The 21,420-nt window shown below is 37.0% G+C and overlaps 2 protein-coding genes across 4 annotated transcripts in view; one reads left to right on the forward strand and one right to left on the reverse strand.

Annotated features, from left to right (window-relative positions):
- SLTM (SAFB like transcription modulator) overlaps positions 1-7,814 on the forward strand; it is a 27,420-nt gene extending 19,606 nt beyond the window's left edge. For all 3 annotated transcript variants that reach the window (XM_080626246.1, XM_080626248.1, XM_080626247.1), the window contains exons 15-21: positions 364-538; positions 1,139-1,263; positions 2,354-2,524; positions 3,409-3,723; positions 4,180-4,315; positions 5,056-5,213; positions 5,563-7,814. In XM_080626246.1, the coding sequence (XP_080482372.1) occupies positions 364-538; positions 1,139-1,263; positions 2,354-2,524; positions 3,409-3,723; positions 4,180-4,315; positions 5,056-5,213; positions 5,563-5,671 (1,189 nt within the window). In that variant the 3' untranslated portion in view covers positions 5,672-7,814. The remainder of the gene's footprint in view (positions 1-363; positions 539-1,138; positions 1,264-2,353; positions 2,525-3,408; positions 3,724-4,179; positions 4,316-5,055; positions 5,214-5,562) is intronic.
- MINDY2 (MINDY lysine 48 deubiquitinase 2) overlaps positions 7,644-21,420 on the reverse strand; it is a 35,172-nt gene continuing 21,395 nt past the window's right edge. Inside the window, exons 7-9 of the mRNA XM_080626261.1 lie at positions 19,949-20,122; positions 18,747-18,920; positions 7,644-17,341 (exon numbers count right to left, since the gene is read on the reverse strand). Of these exons, the coding sequence (XP_080482387.1) occupies positions 17,222-17,341; positions 18,747-18,920; positions 19,949-20,122 (468 nt within the window). The 3' untranslated portion in view covers positions 7,644-17,221. The remainder of the gene's footprint in view (positions 17,342-18,746; positions 18,921-19,948; positions 20,123-21,420) is intronic.

The raw sequence follows: 21,420 nt of genomic DNA on the forward strand, positions 1-21,420 counted from the left end.
GAAGAGGACAAGAGCTAAAATAGCATTTATTTTTAAGATCCAAATCCTATTCTTTGCTAAGCTGTTGTTATTGTTTGCCAAATGACAGCATAAAAATATGAATCCAGCATGGAATACATCAAGAATGATGATAAAACTTTTCCTAGCTCTGCTGTCTGCTTAAATGGTTCTATAGGATATGCTAAAACCAGTTTGGCTACTTGGGGCTAAAAGGAGTAGACTTCTTATTCCAAGACTTCTGTCAAGACCTTACTCTGAAATAGTTTTTTTTTAGTGTCTATACCTCAGGTGATGTTAGTTTTGGGTGAGAGATTTTAGATCAGTTTCTGCCACATCTTCCCCTTTTTCTCCTTTTTTCTTTAGGCGAAGAGAAATTGCTGAGAGGGAGCGTCGTGAGAGAGAACGCATACGAATAATGCACGAACGAGAAGAGTGCTTACAGAGAGAAAGGGAACGATTAGAAATTGAAAGGCAAAAGCTAGAGAGGGAAAGGATGGAACGGGAGCGGTTGGAAAGAGAGCGTGTCCGTATTGAGCAGGTGTGCGTATTTCTGTTTTGGCTTGCAGTGCAGTATCATTTTGAAGTATAACCCAGTTGGCACTTGCAGTGAGTTTTGATCCTCACCTTTTCACTCAGCCCATAAAAGAACGAACCAAACACTACAAAATCCAGAGTGTACAATAGCAGTAATCTTTATCTTTTTTGCTTGACTTGTAATTTGGTAGCAAATTCTTGTTACTGGTTTATGCAGAGGCTATACATGTCTGTCTCTAAAAACAAACTACATCAGAGCATATTGTCCTACAGGCCTTCCATAATTTTACTAGATGTTTCCTAGAGGATGTCAGTGGCAGCTTGATGAATGTGTTCCTGACCAACAAATACAGTAGCAGTGCAAGAACTTACCTGGAGATATTTCTAATAGCCAATAGCTTCTCCAGATCTGTTGTCTACTTTTTTTTGGAGAAATATTCCATATGCTCTTTAATCTTAGATGCTATCCAAGGATTAACTGTATTAGATAGCCTTTGATAGAAAATTGTCAAGTATTAATTCCATATACTTGATAACTGTTATAGATACCTCTAATAAAGGGTTATTGTTTGCTGTGTTTATTGACCCTTCTCTCTCATGGTAGGAACGTCGAAAAGAAGCGGAGCGTATTGCACGTGAAAGGGAGGAACTTCGTCGACAACAGCAGCAACTTCGTTATGAACAAGAGAAGAGAAATTCTTTGAAACGACCACGTGATGTAGATCACAGGTAGTCTAATTCTCAAACCATGGTTTGACAGCATTTAGTAAAAGAAACAGATACCAGCCTTGTGTCAGACTTGAAAATGCATTTGTACCTGAAACAAGTCTTCACAGAAGAGCTGGCTTTCAGGTATTTGGTTTTGACATCAGTTTATGCCGAGCATGAAACATACCTTATCTATAGGAGAGAGTTTTGAAATAAGGGAAGCATCCTGTGAAGTAGTTCTTACTGTACAAAAAGAGTGTAACACAATTCAGTACATTTGCTGAGAAAAGCTGAGAATGGCTGAAATTCCTAGCTTCTGCTTTAAGAATTCACATTTCTGGTAAGTGAATGCTTCAGGAAGTCAATGTGATGGCTTTCATTTTTACCGAAGCTGATAACATCTGTTATTTGCCATTTGAGCCACATGAATTGAACTGGTTTTGATCTTTACTTGGCTATAAAAATAGGGCTGAGATCTCAGCCATAAAATTGATGTATCGGGAGTACAGTGGAAGGTAAATGTAAGTTGTCACATTAGATACAGTAGCAGAATATTAATAGTTGTTCACTAGAGGAATAAATACAGCTACTGATTATATACTTAATAGCTCACATTTTTATCACAGAGTAGCTGAATGTTTTTAGTAAGCAAGGCTGTGATGTTTCCTACACTGCTCTTTGCTGAGAAAGCTGGTCTGATTTGTGGATGTTCATTGTTTGGTTTGGGTTTGGGTTTTTTTTTTTTTCTCCTAGAGGGCTTCTTTTCTTTTTCCCTTGGAAGGCTTTTTTTTGCTACATTGATGTTTTTCTTGGTGTTTTGGTTTGTTTGTTGGTTCATTTTAAAGTGCCCAACACTGTGCTATTGCTTAGATTTTATTGCACATTTAATTGATATTTTTGTCTCTTTAATTTGCACTTTAAACAGAAGTGCTTGGGTTTTTTTTCTCTAAATGATTTCATCCACTATTTGAAGAGTCCACTTCTGTTAGTAGCTTTCCAAAGGTCAAATGAACATCTTTAAAACAGGCAGCTGACTCGTAACAATTTTCTGTGTATTAGGCCTTGATTTGGATCCATGCAACTGATGAGAATTCATTTGTTTTGTTTAAAGGAGAGATGATCCTTACTGGAATGAGAATAAGAAGATGGCTCTTGATACAGATGCACGGTTTAGTCACAGTTCAGATTACAGTCGCCAGCAGAACAGGTTTAATGATTTTGATCACAGAGAACGGGGACGATACCCAGAAGGTTCTTCTGTTCCATCATCATCTTTTGATAGGTAAGTTTAGGTAACAGGGCAAGTATTCACCTGCCCACATCTCTTTGCATTTCATTCATAACTGTTCAAAATTTAAAATACTGCTAAAGGCTTTATAGAGTTCTGATGCAATAGAATTGCAGCAGTGTCCCAAAATTTCTTGTGTCTTCAGGGTTGGCAGTTTGTACCATAGAATCTAGTTTGATTTTCTCTGAGGACTTTAAGTTAACTGCCTGGTGGTCTCTTCTGGGTGACATTTCAAAGAGTTGTTGTGATCATTCCTCTTTCACATCTAGTCATAAGTGGGTTCCAGTGGATTAGATCTGTCCTATGTGCTTACTTACCTGCTTAAGAAGCAAGGCTAGAAGCAACTTACTTAATCAGAGTTAAGAGTATTTCTTGTACAAATCGCATTCATGAGGATCCATGCAGTAAATTTACTGTGCAGTAAATGCTGGTTCCAGTTCCAGTTTTGTTTCCATTAAACTTTTCCAATAACCAGTTATAAAGTTAAGACCACATAATTATAGCTTACGGACTTCTACTTTTGTGCTGCAGTGAACTGGAACTATATTTTCTAGGTGACTTGAAATCTAGCATTCCTTCTGCTTCATACAAGGCAAAAAGAAAGCCCAACAATTGCTTAAATTATACTGACTAAAAAGTGAACTGGTAAATGCATAAAGAAATGCTATAAGAACTGGCTATAAGAACTCGAGCTCAAAATCACAACTGTAGAAATAAATACAATTTAGGTGGGAAGGATCATTGAGATACATGTCACATATATAGTAATGAACATGTAATATAAAGATATTTTTGTAAGCTCACATTGTGCTTCCATGTGCAGGGAAGTGGGAAAATGGGAGACAAGCACATGACTCTTTTCTACTTTAACAACTTAGGCGAGAACGTTTTGTAAATCAAGGTGAAGCAAAAAAGACTCGTCCAACAGCACGAAGAGAAGAGCCGGGGTTTGAGAGATATCCCAAGAACTTCAGTGAGTCCAGAAGAAATGAACCACCACAACCAAGAAGTGAACTTCGAGACACAGACAGACGAGAAGTGCGAGGAGACAGAGATGAAAGAAGAACAGTGATAATTCATGACAGACCTGAGATACCACATGGTCGACATCCAAGAGAGACTGGTTCAAATCCACCTAGGCAAACAAATTGGAAGAGTGAGGGAAGCATAAGCACAGACAAGCGGGACGGCAGGTAAATATGCTGGCTAAGCAATGAACTAGTGAACATGCTGATTCTGACAGAGTTTACCCATAGTAGCAATTCCTCAAGAATTGCTGTGTAAAGAGAGAACAGACCCCTCCCTAAAGAATGGCAAAGTCACTTTCAAAATGCATTAGAAAAGATGGTGTGTATGTTGTCACATACACTAAACCTTATCTGTAAACTTGATGCTGACTCCCAGCAGCCTTTTCTTAACAGTGTAGCAGCATAAAGTAAGGAGGCTTTTGTGCAAGAATGCAGATGTAAACAAGTAACATGCAAGCTTTAACTCTTTAGAGAGCTACATAGATGTAAAAGAAAGAAGCTAACTGCAAGTTGCTAGGAACCTGAAAAACAAAAGGGAATCCTTGAAGTCTGCATGTGCTGTGATTTGGTACCAACTCTATTATACTGAAACCAGAATTCTGATAAAAGCAATTTTTACAGAAGCGAGAGGTCGGATCGATCGGGAAGAGAAGTGTCTGGACACGTGAGAGGTGCACCTCCTGGTAGCCGTAGCAGTGCTTCCGGGTATGGAAGCAGAGAAGAACGAGGTGTGATGGGAGAGAGAGGTGGAGGACAAGTGAGTCATCTTCTTGTGTTTGTGTGCATGAGTGAGACAGGAAAATGCAAAATCACACTGGAAAATGACCGTGTAGCTTCACAGAAATGACCACCAAGTGTTCTGGCTATTTAAAAGTTAGTTTATTTTAAAAGTTCTTTTTTGGTGGGGTTTTTTAATCAGCCAAGAAATTGCAGAAAACATCCCCAGTTCTTTTTTTTTGTCTAGCACCTTTCAGGTAGATCAGAACAACACCTGAATGAGTTGCTGATTAGGCTTTTAAGAATTTGTTGCCATGTGTTTTCAGGGTCTTGACCTTACATTGCCTGCTACTTCAGTGCAGTTTGTTTTAATCTGCATTGTGTTGTTACTGAGAGAAAAACATTCTGTAAGACTTGTCTTTAAAGCCTACAGGCCAAATTGGTCCATGCCACTAGATCTTGAAGCGTTTAAAAAGAATAGTCTTTCTCTAGCAATATGGAACATAGTGATTATACGAGATCAGGGCAGAATTGGGAGTAAAGTATGAGTTCACAGAACTTTACTCCCTGCGTACCCAAACGCCCATTGCAAATTAGGTGTTTGTTACTTTTAACAGGACTCTTTTAAGCGTGGGTTAGCTGCCTGTGGACTAAAATCTTAAAAGATGCTTGAGTTCTGTATAAGTTTATAGTGTAAGTTTAGCTGTCTTGAAAAGCTTGTTTCCTGTTGATTATTAAGTACACCTTTAGTTCTGAAAAGGACTACCACTTTCTTCCTAGCACTATAATGAGGACAGACATGGTGTCGAGCGCCATAGTCGTGAAACTGGACCAAGGAAAGAATGGCATGGACCTAGTTCTCAAGGAAGTGGGTATCACGACACAAGGAGAATGGGAGATGGCCGTGGAGGAGGTGGCATGATGTCTCCACATACAAGGTACAAAAAGTATTCCTTCCTCTCAGTTCCCTAGTGAGCTCTCAAAGCTTTGGTTATGCTTAGGAAGTATAATGGTCTCAGTGCAAGCGGCGTTACTTTCTGTGGATGGGTTGTTGCTGCACAGCACACAAGCCCATTTTTCCCATGCCAGCACATGACTCCACAACTGTTGTACTGCTAGTGGCAGTACTGTGCACCTGCACAGAAACAAATGACAGCTTGTTAAGTCTCTTTTGAGACTTACAGTTTAACAGTGGGGTGATACAAGGCATAACAATGTTCTTACTTGTACATCGAGAGTTTGGATACTTACCATAACTTAACACTTTTTTAAAACCTTTGTTTCCAGTAATTCTTCACCAATTAATAGAGTTGTACAGATCACAGGCAATTCCATGCAGAGGGTAAGTGGCTCAGGATTTAAACCATTTAAAGGTGGACCTCCACGAAGATTCTAAGATCTACAGCTGCTTGGTTTCAAGATAACTTATTGAAATCTCTTGTAAACTTTCTCTGATTAAAACACAGGAAACCTTGTCTGGAAGTCCTGGTTAAATTTTTTTAATTTAACATGATTACTTTCCTCTCAATTTTGGAGGCATTTTAATAGTTACGTTGTAATTTTGGATAGTTTTTGTGTATCTTTGATAAGCATTTTCCCTGAGGCACTAGAGCTGTGTAAAAACCAAATTGGAACCAAAATATTTGTTAATCCTGTATAAAAGAATAGTTTGCAGCCATGTGCTAGTAGTTTCATTTACCAACATTAGCTCTGTGGTGTCATGCTTTAAAGTTAGCTACTTCTCACAACATACACAACTATGACCTCCATTTTGAAGGTTGTCCAGGCTATTCTCTCTGCTTTCTAATTTGTAGAGAACTAAGATTGTTCTTTCATTACTGGGTATTATGTAACCTATTTTTGCAGAAGGTACTGTTACATCGAGTGCATTATGTGTATTCTTGCAAATGTATTCTTTTGAAATAAACCTTCATATTCTGTATAGCTTCTAGTAAGTCTTTGCAGCAGTCTTTGGGGAAGGAAGACAGAATTAAACAGACATGTTGGTATAGCAAATCAAAAAACACAGGTGCCATTAGCTTCCAACTAAAACTACTTTGTCTCCTTCACTATGATTGAATTGAAAATCTAGAAGCACATTCAATAGCACAAGAAAGATTAGTACAAAAAATACAGGAATACTCATGGGAGGCCTAAAGAAATAATTTTACAGTATGTTCTTTAGCAGAGCTCCAGCAGGACATTGATATGACTGTTTTACACAAGACTACCACAAATGAACTTTGCTTATAGTGCTTGGGGAATCTTACACGTTGTTCAGGTAAACCTACAACTGCTGATGTGGTCTCAAGCAAAAGCGATGAATCACTGTAAATCTTTCAGTTTTGTTTAACATTGAATAGCCCATGTTAAATTTTTCTTGATGAGGCCCAATGATAAATGTTAGGTAGTCAGTCTAAGACTCATCTATCACCCAGTCAGCCTAAGTCTGTAGTTACAGCACTGCTGTTCAGCAAGGAAAGGCAAATCTAATCCACCACATAGCTTTACCAAACTGGTTAACAGAAATGAGCATAGGACCTTGCTAACAGAACATAAGAAGAGCTTGTAAAATAGTACTTGAATAAGAGCTGCTTAAGTTCAAATTTATTGGTTCAAATTATCATTTAAAGATTAAGTTACGAATTCTAAGGCAAGAGCGTGCTGGTGTTGCACATGGATCTTTGCTACATTCAGCTACAGTCTGTTTGCTGTGTGGAAAAACAGGTAAGTATCAGCAGTGTTCTGGAAGAATTAATAGCAGAAACTGAACTTAAACGAAGTTGGTTTTGAGTAAGGAGAAAAGATGGGAGGAGAGAGAAACCTGGTGTAACAGCATTTTCTAGAATTAATCTTTTCTGAATATCCAAAACTGACAAATATTTATGTTTAAACAGAATAAATACACTGCATTAAGCAAGTATGTCAGGACACATTTATCCAGTAACTTATCTTGATGCACTTGATACAACTTCTCCATTGTTCAATTCTTAGAAAAAAATTAAGAAGTTCGGTTTACTGAGGGTTGTTGTTTTTTTTTGCAGGAATTTCCAAAAGAAAGTAGAAGTTAAAAATTCTGTTTCAAAAACTACATATTCATTTGGCTGGAGCACATACTGCTTTACAGAAACATTTGCTCTAGCATTAATTCATAGTGACTCATGGATCAAATGGGAAATATGAAAGTTTATAACTTTAAAAGACAAAGCTATAGAGAGAGAGAAAACCAGAACTGGAGCTGTAACTAATCTTGCCAACAGTATACAAGTCTAGATATATCATTTAACAGTTGGAATGCACAAATAGTATCTCGTGACATTTTTGCTTATTTAAATAGAAGTTATTATGCATAAGAGATATAAAATACTGGAGCAAACTAGGGTGATGGGAAAGGGGGGGATGTCTGATTGAAATAAAACTGTTAAAACCCTTGAATTTTTAAAATATTTAGATCAGAAGTCTGGAAAAGGACAGTGAGGTGTTTTGTTAGGGTTTTTTTTTTTTTTTTAAGGATTTCATCCAACCTTTATACATAAATACCTAAATGAAAAGTTTATTTAAGTTTGCTCACTTAAATTTATTTACATACAACAAATATCAGAAGACTGTTAACCAAAATAAATCTCAGTAGGTTAAATACCTTAAACTATAGAGAGACTGATAACTGCAGACACTTTAAAAGAGAAAAGAATGTAATAGTGTTTTCTTCACTCACACAAAAAGGAGTACTAAGATACAGCACTGGACTTCTCTGGAAATTATTTAAGTTCAAAATTATTTTAACTATTTACAAGGAAAATGCTGCTTCCTTCTAGTCTTTAAAACCATATTAATACAATATAAACAATTAAGGCTTTTAAAATGCAAAACATTCAGTAGTTGAACTAGATGCCATTACAAAATAGGATAATGGTGTAACATCAGGATGAAAAGGATTTCAGGCGCATATGTTGGTACAACTGATACTGCAGGACCAGAGCCGATGTCATGCATTTCTAAGCTATGATTTTTAAAAGTGTAACTTGTCCCTCTCTTGGTAAATGGAGAGTAGCTTGGCATTAGCTTCGATTTTTGGATTTCCTTTTAAAACCAGCTATAGAGACCAAGGCAGACATTAGGTAACTAATAAGCTCACAGCTACACTGTTGATTCATCATGGCAGTTGCACAATTCTGGTGGGTCTAGGCATGGCTTCTTGAAGACTTCATAATCTGTGTATCTCTAAGAACTTCCCTATACTACACAGATATTTATATAGATCTATAATTTGAATCTAAAAAGAGCCAGTCAACACAGTTAATGTAATAAATTAAATTGACTTACCACTGGTCAACTAGGGGCAACTTCTGTAGGATTCATTTTTGTGTGTCTGTTGTCTCTTGTGAGACCTCACTCTATTATGTACAGTTCTGGTGTCTTCAACATAAGAAGGACATTGAGCTGTTGGAGCAAGTCCAGAGGAGGGCCATGAGGATGATCAGGGGACTGGAGCACCTCCTCCTCCCATATGAAGACAGGCCGAGAAAGTTGGGGCTGAACAGCCTGGAGAAGAGAAGCTGCATGGAGACCTCATTGCAGCCTTCCAGTATCTTAAAGGGGCCTATAAGGATACTGGAAGAGGGACTTTTCATCAGGGACTGTAGCAATAGGACAAGGGGGAATGGGTTCAAACTAAAACACGGTAAGGTCAGGTTATGTACAAGGAAGAAGTTACTTACTGTGAAACTGGTGAGGCACTGGAACAGCCTTGGCATTGTTCAAGGCCAGGTTGGGCAGGGCCTTGAGCAATCTGGTCTAGTGTGACATCCCTGCCCAGGGCAGTGTTTTTACCTACATGAGCTTAAGGCCTTTTCTGACACTAATCATTCTATGTGATTCTGTTTCGTCAGTTTAATCCAAATTTTCTTTAATAAGCTTACATGTGTATGTAAAAGGTGATTATCAAATGTACAAATAAATAGCTATGCATCTACTGACCAGATAAAAGGATAATCAAAAATTATTTATGTACACTTTGATAAGAACTTCTTTCACTGAAAGCTCTAGTATGAAAGATAAACCCAAGCTGGCACTTAAAGCTCTATAAGGTTACTATGGGGGAACTGATGACAGTATTGTTCATTCCCTTATAAAGAAAGTTGCTATAACGTATTAACATTCTGTGACTTTGAAGTACCACTATCAATTGTTTTGAGGCCTGACCTGTAAACAGTGATTATACACTGCAGAAATAGAAAGGAAAAAAACCTCAAAGCATCCACAAGTGACATAATTTGTCTAACAGCAATGGGGGGGGTAGGGGGTTAAGATTACAGCTCAAGTGTTAGGTCTGCCAGGGGTGCAACTGGCCAAAACCCCAAAACATTTTCATTTACTTACCTCACATAGAAACCTGTTTTCAAACTTTGAAGGACTTCACTAGAATTCAGTTGTAAACAAAACTGGTAATTATTAAACCAGCCTCTTTTGGCTCTGGCTGATCTACAATAACAAAAGCCCTACAATTAAGAGACCATTTGATGCCCTGACACCAAAATATGGAATAGAAAATGAAGTCTCATTGGAAATAGGCTTAAAATGCTGAACAGGTAACATGCTGTAAAGCTTGGAAAGCTGGAGACACAGTTAAATTCAAAATTGAACTGAATTTCTTCTCTCAGATTACACAGGAATTAACAGCAGCTTTCCTCTTTTGGAAAGAAAAACAAAGGTAAACCCAGCACAGATTAAACTATATCTGGTCTGCGACTTTTCCAAAGAATAGTATTGGTCATCAGCTTCCTGAGCCCTTTGAAAGCTCCAGCTGAAGCTGCACATACAGCAGTTGTTTCTCCCAGCTCTCTGCTTGTAGAGCTGATACACGTTGGTGCTTAACTATCAAACATTTCAGTAAGTGCTAGAACTGGCTGGTGTAAGTCGGCACTGCAGTGTCCTGTTCCTCCTCATGGCTGTGTCTGGGGGTGTGAAGTTGGACTCAATAGACATTTAATAGAAAAAGATTTAGGGCAAGTGTCAACTATTGCAATGCTGCTCCAGAAGTTTGAAAGGATCCTAAGACACATTCAGCCACCACTAAGTCCTGTGACTACAAGACAGCCCTGACCTGTTCCTACTGCAGTGCACAGGAGACCATAGAAAAAACCAAAATGTTGCATTACTTTGTTTAGAAATAATTCTTTTCCTGATATTTATTCGATCCTTCCAGTGAAATTTCTACAGCTTAGGTTTGCTACTTACGGAACAGTTGGTTAGTTTTAAAAGGTGACTGCAGCATATATAACTAAATACAGCATTCTCTTACAGAATCAAATGGTAAGGTGGTTTTTTAAGAAAAATAATATTATGTTCCATATAGACATACTACAAGACAAGAAAAACATTGTGTCAAATCAGTACATTTCTGCAGAAACTTCTACATGTTCTTTAATTTCCTAAGACCGAAAAAGACAGCATTACAAAGAGCATTTCAAGGTAGTTTCAAAGTCTATAGGAGAACAGTCATCTAATTTTCTGTATTTCTTCCACAGAAAGGAAGTGCAGTTATAGCATGGACAGAAGTAATCACGCTAGCTTTATTATAGCTGGCACATTAAATTATAATACAAACTTAATGACAATATGCACTTGGAATTAATACATTACATGGAGCAGTCCGTATCATCGTGTCCTCGGTATTAAAATTGTTAGCAGTAGCTAAAGATGGCATGGTTATGTCTACTTAAACTACACTCTGTCTTCATGACATAAATTGATAAATTCATGTGTTGCATGAATTTCCAGTAAAGGAACTGGGGCACCAAATCAAATGGGGCCTTTCAACAGCATCTAGCTAACACAGCTAGTCTTGTACAACTCCTGCCTATTCTGTATTCATTGAGATGCAGTGCATAACACCACTAATACCTTGTTATCTCTGACTTCATAGTTTCCATTGAATGTTACAATTTGCCATTGCCAAAAATAAAGTTTTAGCAATGGTAAAGAGCTTTATTTAGATTTTTCCTTTAACTATTCTACATCCATTGTATGTAAAAGCATCAGAGTTGGTAAGCGTAAATACTGATTGTCAGTGTTATTTCTGTGCCTGAAGGCAGAAGTGTTCCTATCTGTATGCTCAGCAATATTTACTAGGTTTCAAGCATAAACATTAATTCAGCAGTTTCACAGACTTCAGCACATAAGCAAGCCTTAAGAAAAAATATTCAATGCAAATACTGACTGGATATGGACAGTTCATCTAAAGGGGGAAAAAAAGGTCTGTTTTCATATTGTTATTTTGGAGCTTCCCCACATCACCAATGACCCAAAACGAGGGATGTACCCACACTCAGCTCATCTCAGTTCACCGACACACTGATGTTTCTTCTAATTGCAATTTTGACCCTTTCCTTGGCATGTAGCCAGTGAGCCAGAAAAAAGAAGGCTGCAGATAAAACTAGCAGTTATCCCAGCTTTTCCTGAAACACATTTAGAAATCTAAGAATGCCAAGCTATGTCAATGGAAGTTTTTCAAGACTGCTTAGCATAATTCAACTTCAAAAATATCGCAGCTGAAGGCTTAACTCTTAAGTCTATGCAAGCTTTACTAACAGCTTCAAAATGAAGAGAGAATATGAACTTCAAGTTGAAACAGACTAAATGTCACATTACTTCATCCAACTCTGTGATGGAGAGTCTAAGATTCTGTGAGCTAAAGGCATCACCTCATGATCATGACACTGGTATATCACTTCCGATCTTTATGAATTTTACAATAGGTACAACTTGAGCTGGATGGAACCTAAACTGAAATTGCGGTCAGCACTAAAGGACAGTTAAGAGTTTAATTGAAAAAAAATGTATAACTTCCACGATTCTGTGTCCCTGTCCACTTCCAAGATCTATATACATTTGGCTTAGTGTTTGACTGTATCAATCATATTTCACCCTTAGCCCCAGCAAGGCTCTTAGTCACAGCACCACCACCTGCTTCCTTAAATGTGTGATTCATCTAGTGATTAAAGCACTTGCAGTGCCTTGCTTCATGTTTCACCAACAGATGAGAACAATACCTATATTTTCATCATATTATTATAATAATTATGCTTATAAAAATTATAACCATTTTTGTAAGCATAATGCTTATACTAAGCTAGCAAGCTAGTCAGTTGATTTTAGTACTGCAACTAATCTGAATTGTTCCCTATGGATTTCCCAAACCCAACAACGTTCTGTTGAGAATTCTTCTATGCTGTCAAGTAGAGGTAAACACAGGATCATGACTTCTGAAGATAATTAATTAGACAGCTAAAGTCCTTAAGTGCAAAAACCCAAGCAATTTCTCATTTCTGCACATGAAGCTTTTCCATTAGCACAAGTAAAACTACAAATCAGAAAAAGAACTGTAAATGCAGTAAAGAACTTTGAGGTTTCAGCAAGTTCTCCAGAGCTAACTCTCCAAGATAAAGAGAACTCACGGTAGAGGTGGTTAAGAGCTGACATAATGACCAGAACTGAACAGCAGGGAACTGACATTTAATACAAGTATTGTAAATTATTGGAGGGTAAGAACAGCTCATCTTGACCTACAAGCATTATGACAGCACAAAACAGAGTGTACAGGGACAGAGAGTACCAACCCACTATGAAATAAGTTTGCTGGACCTTACCTAGGTGAGAAGACTTGGCCACTGCATGCTGTGCTACAGGTGTTTATGTCTAAAATAAAAGCTAAATTAAGGACAAATCCCTAAACAATCTCAAAAGGTAGTGTATGGAGTTTTATGTTCCAGCCTCTTTCCCCCTCAGCATTTCCCTATGGCACTTCTCCCCCATCAAAGCAGATGACAGTTGAACTTAAATACATTGCTTTTTTACTGGACAACTATCAGAACAATCTGTGAACAAGAAGAAGCTATATGAAACCAACTGACTTCTGTATAAACGATTTTGTATAACAGTGTCATTCATCTCACCAAATTTTCCCACTCAAAAAAACACTGCTAACAGTTTATTGCTAATTATGCTTCCAAAAAAGCAACTGCACTGAAATCACAAGATAAAATGCATGTTTAAGTTTCTGCATGTGACACTTGCTATCATTAGACTATATGAACATTTTTCAGTGTCAGACTTTTCTTGCTACTGAGGTCTTGTTATCATAGCATAGATGGAAGAAATGTCAGCATTATACTGCAACCAAACTAAGGCTTGTTACTTTTGCTTTTCTCTAATATGCTCTGTAATGCTGATAACTGCATCAATTAACTTGCATTTCATGAGTCACCTGCTGCTTACAGTTACAACGTTAAAGACTACTCTTACATAAAATGAATGCTCTTAATTCAGTATGTTGTCTGTAAGGATGTACTTTGTATAAACTTCAGCAATTGACTATAATAAGCATCCTAATGGTAAGAAAGCTGATATAAGCAATGAGCTAGCTTTGTATTGCAGGTCTATTGTATCAGGAAAGAAGAAAGGTTCAATTAAATGTACATTATCTTCACCATTTACTTGAGTATTTTCTGCTGAATACACCAAAAGATTCAATTTCAAGAACTGAAATTGCCTTCTATTACATACTGGAAGTTTTTTTTTCCAAGAACTTGTGTGTACAAGTTTAAAGAAGCATTTGACAATAACGTGAAATACCGAATGGGAGTGGAGATTAGCAATCCAGTGCAAGTGTACACAGAAGAGCATATGCTTCACTTGTAGGTTGTGTGCCTGTGATCCACAAGAGCAGCTCTGTAAAGAGAATCTGAACACGTAGTGACTAGATGACTAGCTACAAAATGTATTTTTTGCATTGTATTGAAGTGAATTTTCAGGAATGCTAATTTTACCCTCTTGTGTTACAGTCTTCCTCTGGATCTGCTGTGTTGGGTTGCAGATTCCATAAGCATAACAAGAAAAATGGTTCATTTGAGCATTTACAAAGTGCCTTTTAGAAAAATATTTATCACTGTGGCAGTGCTCTTTGTTTTTTGCTAATTCCAAGAATACTTGTGTTTAGCTTTATTTCACAACTACAATGCAACAACAAAAAATTCTAGGATTCTGTCTTCTGAGATAGCTTTTATCTAGTGGAAAACAAGTTCTACTCTACTTTTCTGCACACTTTCATATATATTATGTAGGCATTTGGAGCGTGTGCATGCTAAATTGTATAAACAGATTTAAAGTATAAATCTGTACTCTTTCACCAGAATGTTAGCTTCAAAAAAGAGGCAAATGAAGCAGTCAGAAGTAAACATTGTCTTTCTGGTACTCCATCAATATTTTGTTCTCAAAACTCACTGTTACAGATAAAAGCAATTCTGTTCATTATTTTTAATCATCAGATACTGTCAGAGATACCAACTGTGATAGTTGCTTTTAGAGTGCTTAGTCACAGTGGGGTACAAATAAAGCTTCCAGATGCATCTCATTTTGAATACTAACAAGCTCATCCACTTAAAACTTTTGCTACTAACAAGCTCAGCCTGTGCAGAACAATGTCCTAGATTTCAGGAATTCTTTACCTTTTTTCCAAAGCTTCAAGACTTGTAAAGAAAAAAGGATCTAAACATAGAACTGTCTGAATAGCATGTTTGCCATCTTATCTAATCTGAAGCTCTTTACTCCTTTATTGAAAGGAAACCTGAATTATCTGGGAGTTCAGACTTCATGATGAGCATTGACTTTTAACTCGTTTTCCTCTGTGACCACATGACATTACTGTAACTACAGTATATTAGGTTCCAGGCACATCTGTCTGAAACTGGAATTGTTACATGAATTCTTCTAATCTGAGCAAGTATCTTGGGGTGAAAAGATACACACAATAGCCACAATGCTGCTCCAGCTAGATTTGTTGAAAAAGGAATTTAAAGTTGCAGTACTGTCACTGGAAATAATAAGATAACAAACACTTAGCGTGACATATTTATTTTTCAAGGTCAATAAATAAATGTAAATACACAAATTTGGAAAAATCTTAGTAACAGAATGTTTTTAAACAACATTCTGGCTTAAAGTCTTTGTTATTGACACTACTGGAATATTTTCTGATCTGCTTAAAGTAGGTAAGTCATTATGTTGGTGATCCTCCATCACATTAATTTGTTTGAAGAAGTTAGGCTGCTGCAAAGGAAAAAAGATGTCCACCTTTGCTTTGACAGAGAAAATTATCTGCATACATTAAGTATTAAAATTACTTTTCTGGCCATGACTTTTCTAGATAATAGAGAAATCTTTAAATTTACAGTTTGTGTATTAGAGACCTCCTACTGTTCATTACTTCATTATTATAAAAGGGAAATTGTAACAAAAGTGGGAAAACCAAAAGAGGCGTGAAAGAAAAAAGCGATACAAACTGGCCCTTTAGTTAGTAAGACATTCTTCCTCTATCCATCTAATTTTCATTCTAGGTTCGTAACAGCAGCTTCTTACTGGTGGACGTGTGTTTAGACACATTCTCCCTCAGACATTCTCCAAACACCTGAAACCAGGAATGTCATATTCCACCCGTCTGCCTTTGCTTTCCCAGATTATCTAATTAACTAATGCACTTACCCAGGCTTAGAGCGCAAATACGTATCTTGTCCAGGAGAAGCAGCCTTTTTCAAAAGTATCTACAAATTGCTAAATAGAAATCTTTATCAAAAAGGTTCAGCAGGAAGGTAACTGTTATTGACTTAAAAGTGGAGGAAGATCTGCAGTTCCCTCAAAATTCAGCAAGAGTTCTGTTCCTGCAGTCTATAAATACTACAAGACGCAACATGTTTATTTGGTTCCCATAAATTAGAAAAATCTGCTTTCCAAAAATTCTAAATTAGTGATTCAAAACCAAAATATTACACCTGACCACCTTCCCAAACTGTCTCAGAGAACAGCCTCGCTTCTCACCACCCTCCAGAAGTGTGCTTTTTAAGGATACATGATTTATAAAACAAATAAGTGTGTTTTTATCTACAGTACACTTGCTTAAATATACAAGTGGACATGTTAGCATCATGTTAAAGTTCAAGGTACTTCTGGAAAAAAGGCAGATAGTTATTTTAACTCTGCATTCTTACATAGAATAATGATTATTATAGACCTTAGTCACTTCTCATCATTCACCTATCATATAGAGAGGTCAATAAATAAGAACTTATCTGGTCCAGTTTACCTACAAGAGAAAAAATACTAAAAGAAAAAAGAAGTTACCTATAAAATTACTTGTTTAACCCTGATAACATCTGAGTTGCCATACCCAGTTTGTAATTGCAAGAAAAGCAAACAATATTCATCTTGCTTATAAATAAATGCCCCATTCTCTATGACAATTTTTTGTGTGATGCCTATCAAATCACATATTCTTGGGGCAAGAAAGCTGGCCAGGAGGTGCAATGATAGCAGTAACAGTATAAATCTGGGTTCAAAAAAAAGAACATACCAGATCCAGAAGCAAGGAAATCTGGACACACTGAGGAGACAGTGCCCAGCTGTTATTCAGGCTCCTGTTTCATGAAGACTATACCCAGCCCAAGATATAGTTTCATACCATGTAAGCAACACAGAACTCCATTGTGCTAGTGTAAAGACTTCAGGGAAAAGTCTTACACAAAACAAATTACCTCCTTTGTTCAGAGTAGAAGATAAAATAGCTTACTAACAGATGTAATGAGTAATGGATGTCACTATGACACAAAACTGCCAAGATTTGTGTGTTCAGCTACAAGGTGCAGTATTTCTTACGACTAACTCAAAGCACAGCCTCATCCAACTGTGATTTGGAATTCCATCTTGAGCAGCACACGCCATGACTTTGAAGAAAGTCTGTATGATTGTAACAAAGTCACCCATCCTCTCTTGAAACATGAACAAAATCCATGGGGTAATCAGGCACAGGCGGCATGTAACGGGTTTGTCTTCCTTTTTACTCCTTGTTTTTGCTTCTGAGGACATGCTCTTGGCTCCAGACTAAATCAATTTTCTCTTACAAGAGAACACAGCTATTCTTCTCTTTTTCTCTCTCTTTCTCTCGAGGCTCTTTTCGTTTGCGTTCATTACTCCCAGATTGTCTTCCACTTGCTGGAGAAGCAGCACCTTGTACCTGCTATGTAGGAAAAATAAAGTGAACAAAACAAACATCACTGTAGATGCAATCTGAAGTATTACTCTATGGTCAAGTTCACAAACTATTATGCGAACCAGCAGAATTCAGGTAGGGTCTCTCTGTATGAATACTCCAGAACTGCCAAAATTTAGTATTTCTAAGAAATTAAGTCAGCTGAAAATGAAAATATATTTCAAGTCCTGTGTGTCCCTTCCATTGTATCCACATATTCAGATCAGTTGTTTCAATACTAAAATTTGGCTTCCAGCATTTTCTGACACTTCTATTTTACCATACTGGAATTTTTTCCTAGTTTCTTTTGTAAGAATATAATCCACATTTCAGAAGTTGCAGAGATAAAAGTGTTGGTTTTGATAGCTAGATATGGCAAAAGCAGCAGCTTTCTGTGACTAGAAACTAGGTAAGAACTTGGCAAGGGAGCTGCTATACAAAGGCAACATAAGCTTTGTTAATTCATCATCTATTCCAGCTGCTATCCATTCACAGCTGCAAATGAGTGCATGTTGTTACTCGACATTAAGCAGATCCCTCAGTTCTACCTTTTTGCAACCAGCAGTAGTGAATCTGTGTCTTAGAAATAGCTACTGATGATTTATTAAAGCAACACGCAGTGGAAGTAAGACTTTCATTTGGCAAAATTCTTGTTTCATGCTTAACATCAATTAAAGGTTTTAATGCTTTAGGCCATCAAAGACTGAGCCTTCACACAGATTTTTCACCTATTTGTAAATAAAAGTAGTTTTAAAAGTCTTCAGTGGTTAAGAACTCCCCAAATCCAGAGCACCAACTTAAACATTGCTGCTTGCACACAAGATCTAGTTACATGGTAATTTTGTATATTAATGTGCATGAATCACATTTTCCAACCATGCGATGCAACTGCTCATAGGGATGGGACAGAAGTTGCACAAGGAGAAACTACAGATTTCCTAATTTGAAATAGGACTGAATAAAATCATGTATCAGAGTGAAACACCTAAAAATGTACAGCAACAAACTTCTGCAAGACAAAATAAAGATCAAACCTTGACTACTATCAAAAAGCTCTTGTTTGAATGCTACTTTGCAAGTAACATAAATATTGGCTAATACAATCTATGTAACCTTACATATTAACTCATCCCATTATTCCAACTTGAACCATATGAATGAAACCCTAACTTTGGCTAAACTTGCTTTTTAGCATTTACATGGGAGCAACTGCCATATCTGCATGCACACTCCAACAATTACAGCATATTTCTTATGATTCCTATATTCATCTCCTCACTTGCCATACAGAATGTAGTCTTACCAGTGCAAAAGAGTTACAAGTGTAGATGTGTGTATGTAACTTAACAGTCTGTAAAATTCATTATCATAGTCTGTAATAATGCTTTCTTACCTGGACCTGAGCAGCTGCTTGTTCTTGTTCCTGATAGTACTGAGAAGCTCTCCTGTCCTCCTCTTCCTGGAGCTTCTTTGCTAGCTCTAGATCGCTGATTCCTTCTGGGATCTGTTCCCAGTTAATCTCCTGATTTTGCTGCTCTTGTTGTAGAGACAATGCCATCAGGTAATCCTAAACAGTAAACTTGTTTATTAATGCTCTTTCATAGACAAGAGTCAAGTCACATCAGTGAATTTTTCAGCATGTGCAGCTACACAGTACCTCACTTTTCTTACAGCATCTTCAAATAGATTTACCTCATGGAAAAGATGAATTTGAGAATGAATCCATAACCTCACCTGCAGAAAGGCTAAAACCAGCTACTTTACATTTTTCCTTTCACAGTGCCTATGTCATAGCATACAAAACACAAGAGCTATGTTTTGTATAGATGTGGTTTTGATAAGTAAAATCTCTATCAGGTTCTCAATTCCAGCAAAAGACAGTGTCAGCTCATACGAGTTCTAGGTAGAAGTAAACACTTTATAACCGTTACCTCTGTCAGACTCTTTATTCTGCGAGAGATGCACTGCTTTAATTTATTAAAAAACATCTGTTTATTCATTTTTCCCCAGTATTTAAAAAACATTAATGGTGGTTATTATAAAAATAAACAACTTTTGCTTATTCAAAATGTGAGGTTTCCCAGGAGCTTCTTCTTGCTATATGCTTATGTATTACAAATGAGTTCCATCTCAGACACTAATTCTATGTAGTTAAAACAAACAAATGACCACCGTCACACATGATCCGCTATGATTTTTGTCCTACAGTCAGCAAAGTGGGCATCAGAAGGCAAAGTTCAGTTATGACAATATTAATGACCTGAAATGAATTTGTTATGGGGAGAAGTTTCACAGTGCTGTTTCTGTTTCCATATACAAGGCAGATGTGACATTTCATCTAAGTTCTTTGCAGAAGGAGATTCTAAGAGATTAAAATCAGATTTTCCAAACTATTCACAGATGGCCCTACTTTTCTTCCCTTGAAGTCATACTAATACTTCAAAGTAGCACACGTGAGACTGCCAACCTAAGTAGCTAAAGAATTTTTTATAGTCCTGTATATGCACAAGTACACGTGACTAAAAATACTTACTAACTGTTACACATAGTCACAAGCAAAAAGAAAAGTACAACAGAAAAGCAGAAATACAGTACTTGATCTATTTGATCCTGCTGCCCTCTGTAGACAGTTTCAGGGTCTGATGGAGGCCGTAGGTGGAATTCAGAATCACAGAAATTTCCATCACCATCCACATTGTGTAAGCTTTCCCAAACAACTTTCTCTTCTGTGAGAAAGCCCTGATCTGTCACCAGCAGGTAAAGCTGGCCCTATGCAGAAGAATAAAGAAAACCTGTAAAACTAAGACATTATTTTTTACAATCTGTTAGATTTAGCAGAAATGCTCAGCTAACACAACTGCTGCATTCCAGTAAAACATTCATTTAGATTTTTTAGCAAGATTAAAACATAAATGAATCAGTATAGAGCACTAAACCCCCATATACTAGCATTCATTGCTAAATTAACAGTCACACAGTTTCTGGATTCCATCTTGTAATTTTGCACTATTAATGAAAGTTCACATTCACTAAAAACTTATATAAAACATGAATATATACCTTTGATATCTCCCTGTAAATGCAATTGAGAAGTATGCCTCAAGACTTGTAATGTAAATTTTAAATCCCAGGACAAATCACATTAAATTCCAAAGGCAAGATCTGGAGACAAAGGTGATCTTTCCAAATAATCCAAGAGGCATTACCTCAAAACAGCTGCATCTCAGACTTCATGTTTTATAATGGGGTTTAACAGAATGAAGTTTATTTCAATTTAAAAAACCCTAAATTTAAAATTCTTGCTATCAGTTGTCACCAGTAACTGCTTTTGTTGGATGTTGGCCTTTTTACAGTTCCACAAGGTCAGATTTCTTGATTTAAACTCTGAAATTATAAAATGGGCTGGTCTGGGAGCAAAAAAGACAATGCTAACAAGTCCAGAAGTCAAGGTACAAGCAGGATGAAATGCAAGTTTAGGCTGAAGGAATGGGACAGGAGCTGAAATGAATGGGAAATTACAGAAGTGGATCTCAAGTAAAAGGAGATGGAGCTGCATGTTTGAGGGACAGCAAAGGGGCACAAAAATCCATGCTTAAATTTCAATGTAAATTAGATTTTAATCTTACCCTATTTATAATGTTTTTTAGAATTATACTCCAAAGCAAGAACGTTATTTACGCTAACAACCATATACCACAGACACACACAAGGCAGTTCCTGTTCTAATGATTTCATAGGTTGACAGGCAAAAAATGAAAACATCACCACTACTCAACAAGTACAGGACTAGCTCATAGATTTCTCTCAAGTCATTAGAAGACTGTCTATAGGATACACTGAAATCCAAATCAGATCTTTCCAATCCTACTAAGTTACAGCCATCTCTTCTATGGCTGGTAGGTCATATGACAAAAATATTCTTTGAAGATTCACATGCAGCAATTGTTCTAATATTACCTAATATCACAAGATGTGCTTAGACAAAAGGCCAAAGAGAACATGTAAAAAACCCACAAAGGACACTGTTATATCTTCGAGCTTTGGAATGGCAGTTATCACAGCACAGG

This window comes from Psittacula echo, assembly GCF_963264785.1.
Source record: "Psittacula echo genome assembly, chromosome: 10".
NCBI lineage: Eukaryota > Metazoa > Chordata > Aves > Psittaciformes > Psittacidae > Psittacula > Psittacula echo.